Source organism: Lethenteron reissneri, chromosome 27 (assembly GCF_015708825.2).
Source record: "Lethenteron reissneri isolate LAM-NWPU_2019-01 chromosome 27, ASM1570882v1, whole genome shotgun sequence".
In the NCBI taxonomy this organism is placed as follows: Eukaryota; Metazoa; Chordata; class Hyperoartia; order Petromyzontiformes; family Petromyzontidae; genus Lethenteron; species Lethenteron reissneri.
In genome coordinates, this window is record NC_083805.1 from 9,457,073 (window position 1) to 9,467,223 (window position 10,151).

The 10,151-nt window shown below is 45.2% G+C and overlaps 1 protein-coding gene across 1 annotated transcript; it reads left to right on the forward strand.

Moving 5' to 3' along the window:
- Nucleotides 1-924: 924 nt before the first annotated feature.
- On the forward strand, nucleotides 925-6,710 carry LOC133348223 (gamma-crystallin S-like). Its single transcript, XM_061560943.1, has 3 exons — nucleotides 925-953; nucleotides 2,646-2,894; nucleotides 5,089-6,710. The coding sequence occupies exons 1-3, from the start codon at nucleotides 945-947 to the stop codon at nucleotides 5,362-5,364; spliced, it is 534 nt and encodes a 177-aa protein (XP_061416927.1). The 5' UTR covers nucleotides 925-944; the 3' UTR covers nucleotides 5,365-6,710.
- Nucleotides 6,711-10,151: the final 3,441 nt, after the last annotated feature.

The window sequence follows — 10,151 nt, forward strand, 5'->3', positions numbered from 1 at the left end:
TACGAGCACCTATTGAGGTCTGCATGGTGCACAAGGGGACAGGTATGAATAGCATGACGGTCCACCTTTGTCCGACCAGTGCTGATGTCTTACACACTGCACCAGGTAATCATTTAAGGGTCTATCAACTCAAAAGAGGTCAAACACCAGTTCAGGGATCACTCCCCTACTGCTGTTAGCAGTCGTCCCAAAAAGGAACGCCGGTTACCAGACTCGCAGCGCAGTGATATGCATATGCACACACGCATGTTATACATAGTAATATTATAAATGCACGCAATTAAATCATACCATCATGATGTGCCCACACAGGACCGAGTTTGCACGCAATTAGCCGTGACCCAACCGCACGGTAACTGCATTACTTTCAGTTCGTGGAGAGAATGCGCGGTGTGATCACGCACGAAATGTGCAACGATCATCGTAATTTCACGTGGAATGAAATACAATGAGATTGCTGGCCTAATAAAAAAAAAAATCGCATTACTGACAGAAGCAGCACACCTACAAAAAAAACCCCACCCGCGTCCGCATATATTCGTCTGCCAATTTGGGTGGTAATAGTGCATGCCGGCGCTCTACTCTACAAGCAAATGCTCTACATAAGCGCATTTGAGTGCCAAACACAGCGGCCATGCGTGCCAGTTGGTCGCAAAAAAATCCAGAAACCCAGCGCATTGGAGAGGGTTTGAATGAATGTCCGAAATACCCCCCCACCCACCCCCTCAATGCCCCGTGCTCCTATGTGAATAAAGTGGGCTTATTATGACTATCACCATTGGCCCCTCTCCCAGATGTTCGCTCATTGTGCCTCGCAGACACAAACACGATTGTGTTTTTTTGCTTCAGGATTAGGCCAGTGTACACTGCGTAGTATAAAAGGGCCCGTCCCTCGCCATTTCAAACTTCATCCGGAAACAGACTTGCCTCCAACAACCATCACCATGGGAAAGGTACAATATCTCAAGCTCGTGTCTTGTGCACTTGTCTTTGTCTTTGTGTGCGCGTGTCTGTGGGTTTCTATCGTAGGGAGTGGTAGCGCAGTGGTTAGCGCACTGCTTTGCCAGCCCTGCGAACAGAGTTTGACTCCGCTTCACCACGAATAACAGTGGCGAATATTTTTGAATTGGTCCTGGGCCTCTCCGTGGTCGATTCAGCCATAAAACGAGTACCTGGCGTGTAAACATAAGTACTGGAGAGACAAAGATGGCCGGGCGTGTTGCCGGCCACCCACGCCGTCGTGCCGACCTTAATAGGGGTTCGCTAACTGAAGTCGGTTAGAAGGCTATTTGGTGGATCTTTGTGTTTGTCTTTGTATGCGATGGTAAGGTGGTTTACCCACTGCGCTGCCATCAAATGGCAAGTTTTTTCGGTAAAGTCAGGTAGGTATAAAATAAAAGAAATTAAATCACGCCGTTTCGGGTGCACCACAAGCGTCCGTCATCAGGTGGGACAACCACAGCAAGAAACAAATTGCTGAAGTTGTTTCTTGCTGTGGTTGTCCCACCTGATGACGGGCGCTTGTGTTGCACCCGAAACGTCGTGATTTAATTTATTTTCTACTAACGTGACTTTACCGAAAGAACCAAAGAGTATAGATTCCAGCAGTCACGAAAACTTAAAATCTAGAGCAAATGGCAAATTGTACCAGAACTTGTCTTGGCCTCCCCTAGGTCGAATCGACCTGAAAAAGAGGAGCTGCTGCATGGTAAACACCTAAGCGCCGAGGGTAACAAGAGGAGGCCAGGCGAGATTCCGGCCACACCACCCACTTGTGTGGCATGGCTAGCCTTAAATCGATGCTTGCAAAAAATTAACCCGTAAAAACAAAGTTTTTCACTATAAATCCTTTATATGCATGGCGGCTAGAGTCCTCTCGTCCTCTGGCTTGAGATGGCTGCCACCTATGGGTCAGATGATTGCCTGGCAGCATTAAGCAATTGGTAATTAAATATTTTTTAAAAATTCCTAAAAAGTGTCAAATTTTGCAAAAAAAATTTCACGAAAATTAATTGTCACGCACGAGTCTGTGTGGAAAATGTCAGCTCGATTGGATCACGGGAAGTGGGTTAAAAAACGACCGAAAGATTTGCACGGTCGTAAGCGCGCAAGCAAGCGAACTTAATATAAAGGATTTAAATAAAAAACGACCGAAAGATTTGCACGGTCGTAAGCGCGCAAGCAAGCGAACTTAATATAAAGGATTTAAAAAGCATGAGCACTGACTAACAAGGTTGTATGGAGGATCATTTTGTATGGGTGTGTAAACCACGATAATTCTGAACCTGTGCAATGAATTGGGCCTACGAGCACTGTGCTTTGAACTCGGTCACGGCGTGGTTGAAGTATTGGCAAAACCACCCCCACCGGCCGACACGGTGTTGGGAGGCCTTCATTCAGCAGTGGATTGACAAGGAGGCTCTAAATTGTCACGATGGAAAACTGGCGTATGGAATTGTATTCATGTCACTCCATCAATTGATAAAACCTTTTTACAACCGTCTAGCATTCGTCCATGTCATTCCTTCATTTATGTCTCTGCATGCCTCTCCATCCATTTGCCTACGTCTGCTACTCGGGTGCTCAAACCAGTCATCATAAATCGTCCGTCTCGTCCCGTGTTCCTGTTTGTCGGGGGCGCTCAGATCGTGTTCTACGAGAAGAACAACTTCCAGGGCCGGAAGTATGAGAACACGGTGGATTGCACCGACCTGGAGGCCATGGTGCAGGGCCCCGTGAGCTCCGTGCGCATCGAGAGCGGCACCTGGGTGCTCTACGAGAGGAAGGACTTCACGGGCACCATGCACGTGCTCTCGCCCGGCAAATTCGCCGACCCGGCACAGTGGCAAGTGCAGGGCGAGCAGTACATCCTGTCCTGCCGCATCCTCCGCCAGGTACAAATTACGAGGTTCCCCATCGCTCGCTTTCGCCCACAGCACTTCTCTTCCTGGCATCCCCCCCCCCCCCCTCTTCGCTTCTCGAAGTTTGGATCTGCCCTGCCTTCCTCGTCTTAGTCCTCCACTCACAACACTCTCCTGGGCAAAAATCACATCTACTCCTCGCATTGCTTCTACCGACATGACTGTATCCGTCACCAGTTGAGGACAGAGGAGCCGACAGGCCAGCGCGGTTTTATCGGTTCGAATCTCACCATCTCTGAGAGCCAACAGCTCTCGTCCTTCTTCCTGGAATCTTTTCCCCTCTTTACGTGGTAGTTAGCATTCCAGGTGCTCCTTCCCCACCCATTCTCATGTCCTGGGCAAATTCGACGTCAACTCCACAGGTCTTCAGATCCAGGTTCACCACTTCAAACCACCTCTTTCGACACCTGTCCCTCCGGGTGTCCACCCCGGTGTGGTTTTTGCGCTCTCCTTAGGAGCACATCGGCAGCGCTTGGCCCAGATCTGAGAGTTTTTGAGGTGCAATCGACCCACTTCCTACGGTGCTGATAGGTACCGTAGGAAGAGCCGCCACGAGGTGGCTTTAGATGCAAGCGGTGAATGCGTTTATTTTAGAGTTATCGTGATTAGATTGTTTTGTTACAGATTTTTTTGAGAACAAAAGCTGTACCAGTCCATTAAAAAGCTGGGCGAGGTGCACGCTTGGAATTGCACTTTGATACAGGAAGAGAAACGTGGAATTTGTGTACATGCGCAATTTTAACATCATGTTGACTTAAGATTCTGTACGTAGCCTTGGGCATGACACGCCGCTAGAAAAGATGACAGCTGGCAGTTGCAACTTAAAGACAGAGTAGTAGGAATAGTAGGCAACCACATCTAAGTGCACTTCCATTGAGGGGATGAAATCAGCTAGTGTGTAGGGTCTACATTGAATGTCGCATAGCAAGACAGCGTGGTGGCGACGGCTTGGGAAAGAGGACTTTATGCAGCAGTGGGTAGATCATGGATGATGAGTCTGCATCATTTTCACAATAAATCAACTGCCGACTGGCCACGAAAATTATTAGTGATTGCAACAAGAGTGCCAAGTGGCACAAGAACCATGACAGGATGAACATTTCAGGATTTGAAAGATGCAGCGCTGTGCTCTCTCATGCCATGCCTCATTCCTCTCTGGCTGCGGCTGCCATGCAAAACTGCAAAGAACACTACATTTTCACTTTGCAGAAGTTATAAATTAAGCAATCAAATTCATTTCCGTACATTAACTGAAAACTTTTTACAAAAAAAAAATCCCCTAACCTTCTTCCCATTCTCAATCTACTGACGCATGAAGGCCGCCCCACGCAATGTCAGTTATGCTTCACCACGCTGCTCAGTGCGGGCTGGTGAAGTGGATGGCACCTAGGATCAGGCCAGATATCACTTGCCGCCATGGCCAGAAATTAAACTCAGGTCTCCAGGTGCATAGCGCAGTGTGCAAACCACAGCGCAAACACTCCCTTGAAAATACCGGATGGATATATAAGGTATATTGGCATGTTGGCAGGCTCCCAACAATATGGGTTGTGAATTCAAACCTCAGACATATGTGGATTAGAGAACACACAAGTTAGAGACATCAAATTTGTAAACGGGTCATTACGTGTTTGCTATGCATAGTAAATCGATGCCCTGGATCCCATTAGCAACAGATGTTTGATCAGGGTATTTTGCAGGCGAAATACAAATTAACTAGACGCAGAAAAAAGTGGGCATTGACAGAACAGGATGGTTGAAGGGATGACGACAGCGGTCGAGACTAATGACAGAGTAGCAGCGAAAGGAGGGAGGACGCTCGAACGAGCACCCACCGCCGCGTATAAACGAAGCCACGACACGAACCCGCGTGCAGGGGGGCTAGGTGGGTTGTTCCATTGCAGGAATGGCGAGTAGATGGCAAAATCTTGAGTAGGCCTTTATCCTACAGCGGATATATTATGTATGCCGAACTTCAAACCGCAGACTTTACCGAAAGACCCAAAGAATATGAATTCCTGCAGTCGCAAAAGCTTTAAGTCAAGATTAATGCTGAACTTCTTTCGCAATCGCACATATCCAACCGTGCTAATCGGAGGACAACAAACTAAAACGCAAAATCAAAGTTCCAAAGAAACGAGTTGCCGATCGCATGTCTCTCTACCAGGCGAGCGGTGGCCACCGCATCCGCCTGTACGAGAAGGCGGAGTTCGCCGGCGACTGCCTGGAGCTGAGCGAGGACTGCCCGGTGCTGGAGGCGCGCTGGGGCCGCAAAGACGTGCAATCGGTGCGCGTGGTGTCCGGCGGTGCCTGGGTGGCGTACGAAGAGCCCGAGTACCGCGGCCGCCAGTACTGCTTGGAGCGCGGGGAGTACCGCAAGCACCAGGCGTGGGGCGCGACTGCGCCGCGCGTGCAGTCTCTGCGCCGGTTTACCGAGTGCTGAGCGAGGACCCCCCCCCCCCCCCACCACGGCCACCTCGTCCTCCTCATCCCAGCAGCGGTGTGCGCGCACTGCGTGGAGGGGGTTGGAGCGTGGGCACCAAAAACCCAAAGTCCATGGGCCCAAACGAGATGCAATCTCTTTGTCTGGGTAACAACCGAGGTGGCCGTATATAACCTTTGCGGCCACAATTCATGTGCGGCCAATAACAGTGAAATATAAGTAAAAAACCCGATTTGAAATGGGTGGGTTATGAAATACTTCACCTATTTTTCACCATACAAAAAGGTGCGCTACATGAGATGGTACCAATTTCTGTTCTGGCCCATGGACTAAAGCCACGGTCTATACACTCAAGTCGTCATCATAGTCATCAGGAGCCTCGAGTTATCCGCTGCTGGATGAAGGCCATCCTTGGGGGGTATTGTTGTGTTGCAGCATTCGATCCATCTTTCCCCTGCACCACAAGCCAATCTCAAGGTTCATTTTCTGCGGTGAGTGTCCTCTAGGGCGTATTCCACACACAGGTATATAAGTTTATACTGCAGGCCTGTAAAAACCCATCGATTATAAATCGGATTAAATAAATGGTTATGCTCATCGTGAATCGGGATCGTGCGCATGAGAATTCTTTCATCATACGCTGATGTTTCGTTTGGGTTAAACGGTCCTCAACTTTACAAACCAGATTAAAAACAATCTATTGTCAATTCAAACCGTGACCTCCAATCATTATAATTCATCCATTTAGTCATTACATGCTTAATAATACAGTATGTTGAACTTCTTTTGCACCGTACGTAGCCAATCATGCTAATCGGCGGTGTGGGATGAAGATATGCCCACGCCAGTACTATCCGACTGGCCCCGTGGTGATGTACTACATCTAAAATAGCCACTGAAGCAACTTTTGGTTTGCAGTTATGATCCAGCGACTATGAATAACGTAATTTTAAAAAAACTAATGTAATGTTCCTTTTCTTAAGGAAGCAAGCTACATTTTAACGTTTAAGGTCTGTTTACCAACACGCTACATCTCTCCTTTCCCACGTAGAATATTTGTTAAATATGACCTCTATACTATAATTACACATATTCTGGGCATATATCATGGATGCACAGGGATGACATGTGTGTAATGTATTCATGAGTTCATTCCACAGCAAGATAATTGGAATGTAGATAATATAATCAAGTGGGCAGGTCTCTGCTCCAGGCCCACATAGCCTGCTGCTGTGAGTCCAACACAATGTGATAACACCGGCTACAGAAGCTGCACATTCAAGGGATGGCGTACATGGACAGTCCTTCTGTCTATCCACTGCTGGATGAGGGCCACGAGATGATGAACGAGAGCCACGAGATGATGAACGAGACCGAGTGTACAGACTGCGGCTTTGTAATCCGGCGTTTTGCGCAGCGGACGAACGCGACCCTCACAGCTTTAACGACGCACTATTTATTTGCTGGGCAGGTGATTTCACAACGCAATATTACACCTGAAAACGTTGTAAAAATAAGCATTATTTGTGGTGCTTAATATCCTGCAATAAAGCCAAATGCAATGCAACAATTGTGAGTGTAAAGAATGCCTCATTTCATTGCAACAATGACACTTTTCACATAAAAAAAAATTGCAGACGTTAAAATGGACACTGGGTTAAAGGCAGTCGATCTGCTTTACAACCCTGCGTCAATCCACTGCTGGATGAAGGACTCCCCCCACGGCTGTCAGTCGTGGGCGTTGTTTGACCATACTTCACCACGCTCCACAGTGCGTGTTGGCAAAGTAAACGTGGGCTGCCCCAGTACCGGGTTGATATACCACTTGCCACGACATGGCAGGGAGTAACATCTCATGCCGACGCATTCATATCGCAGTGCGTCAAGCACTACCATGCAGAGGTGGGACAAAGTCATTGTTATGCAAGTCCAAGTCGAGTCTGAAGTCATCAAATTCATGACTCGAGTCTGACTCGAGTCCAAGTCACATGACTCGAGTCCACACCTCAGAGGTGGGACAAAGTCATTGTTATGCAAGTCCAAGTCGAGTCTGAAGTCATCAAATTCATGACTCGAGTCCAAGTCACATGACTCGAGTCCACACCTCTGCTACCATGCCCCCCCGCCCCTCCACACACATATCATAGCCATACTAAATAGCACCTCCAATTAGCACGGTTGCTACGTACGGTGCGAAAGAAGTGCAACATACACACAGTACTCTATATTTGTCACGTCTAGCAAAGAGACATTGATCCTCAGCTGTCTTGGTAAAGGCACCCCACTGCAGCGTAAACACATTGGGCGTATTCAATCCAGATATCAAAGATAATATATACAACTGGAGGAATTATGTTGAATGTAATGTAGGTCTGCATATGGTCATATGACATCAGCAAATCTACATGTATCTACCATCTAAAGCTCCTAACATCGGATGCACTGGAAAACTCGTGGTTATCAATGGCTTTGGTCGTGATCTCGACTTTTAAAAACTCCATGTACACTCTAAACTAAATTATTTGGTGATACTGTGTTGGCAGTGGTGCACAACAAGGCCGTAGCCATGGAGTCAACATTGGGGGGGGACCAAATCTTCCAGGGGGTCTGGGGTCCCCCCCCCCAGAAAAAAAATCTAAATTTGAAAACTCATTTCCTGCCATAAATATTTTAAAAATTCACTAAAACATGGGATGGACTTTTTCATTTATTTTTTACAATAATGTCTAGTAGTTTATTGTATTACATTGCTGTTTTTTTCTTTTTTACCTTTTCTTGTTGCATTGTATTTAAATGGCAGAGATTAGGGATTAATAAAGTACAACCATAACCACAATCATATAAACAGAAATCTATGCATCGTTATATGAAGACAAGTTTAGATTTTGTGGCCAAGGTTTAGCAAATTGTTGTTTTTATTTAAATAGCATCGCAATTATTATTTTTAAAAATATTTTTATAGCAATATATTGGGGGGGAACATTTTGAGCATATTTGAATATTATAATTATGAATATTATTTCTATTATAATTACGGCCGTGGTGCCCAAAACACAATAAACAAAAATAAACTCGCATTCCTCAAATCACACTCGCCAACAACAACCTACCCGTCAACCAAGACCTAAACAAACAATGTAACTCACAATCGAGTCAAGTACCTATTCAGCTTCTGGGGATCACGCCGTTACCGTCACAGAATCTCGCCCAGATCCCGATGATCTGGGCGAGATTCTGGGGGGGGCACGGAGCCCCCCTAATCGTCACCCCTAACCCAGCACGCATGTGAACCTGGCACCTCACAATCTAACAATTACACAATAACCACCTTCCTCATCAAGTTCACAATTGCCGTTGATTGATTCCAATAAACGATCGAACTTCGTGCGAGAAAACCGATATCTTTAACGCTTTTAAAAAAAACTCCTTTAAACAAGTTTTTTTTTAAAAACAACGCTTTAAATAACAACTTCGTTTAAATTTTGATTTAAAGTTTTCGTGACTGCAGGGATTCATATTCTTGGTTCTTTCGGTAGTCACGTAGAAGGTAAACAATAAAATAATAAAAATATAAAACAATTAAAATTCTCACGACGTTCCGACTCCAAAGCAAAAAAAATGGAAATTTTTCTTTTTTAAATTTTGAAAAAAGTTTTTTTTTCTTGCTGTGGATTTCACACCTGATGACGATTGCTTGTGTTGCAGTCGAAACGTCGTGAGAATTTTTATTGTTTTATATTTCTATTATTTTATTATTTCCCTTCTACGTGATGACTTTACCGAAAGAACCAAGATATAATATAGATATAATATAATATATTTTTATTATTTCCCTTCTACGTGACTTTACCGAAAGAACCAAGAATAACAACTTCGTTTAACTCACGGGTCGAGAAGTGCAGTGGGGTCAATGGCGACGTCGGTTTGTGCGAGCCGATTCAACAGTTTAGGGACCGCGGCGTTTTTAACCTACACACAAAAATATATAAATAATAAGGCGTCCATACAAAATGTTAATTGCTTTAAAGTAGCTAATTAATTGATTCATTGATACAGGCATGCATTGTCACCGGATCTGAGTACGTGTGCACAATTTGAAATTGATTGGACAACAGGAAGTAGACTAAATTTTGATGACAAGATTTGACCACGACACAGAAATCAATTTAGGAAAGCTGCTGAGGCAGACTGTTTTAAAGGTTTAATAAAATATTTTAAAATAACTTTTAAAAAAACACGCTTCAATGAAATGTACTGTCCGAGCTGCCCCTCCCCCTGCCCCCTTCCCCCATCGCCCCTCCCCCTCCTTCCACATGCCCCGCCCCTGGGCGTGGCTCCCCGAGACTTGCCGTGACGTCAGGAACTGTGGTGATTTACAGCCAACGTGAGTTGAGCGTGGACAATTAGATCTGTAAAAAAGATTTTTTAACATTTTATTTTTTATGATAGAATATAGTATTGTCATCAGTATGACGACATACGTATACCAAGTTTGCAGTCGATACGACATTGGGAATACGGTTGAAATTGAGTTACAAGATTTTAGGATACAACAACACACAGAGTAAGTTAAATGAAAGCGTGTAAAATGTTGAAAAATGTTTTGGATTTTTTTTATGATAGAATATAGTCTTGTCATCAGTATGACATAGGTATTTCAAGTTTGCAGTCGATAGCACATTGCGAAGTGGGTAAAATTTGAGTTACAAGATTGTTTTTGGGAGGAAAATAGGACTAATCAGTTAAACAAATGCAGTGTGGTTTGGAAAATACTATACAGTATTTAT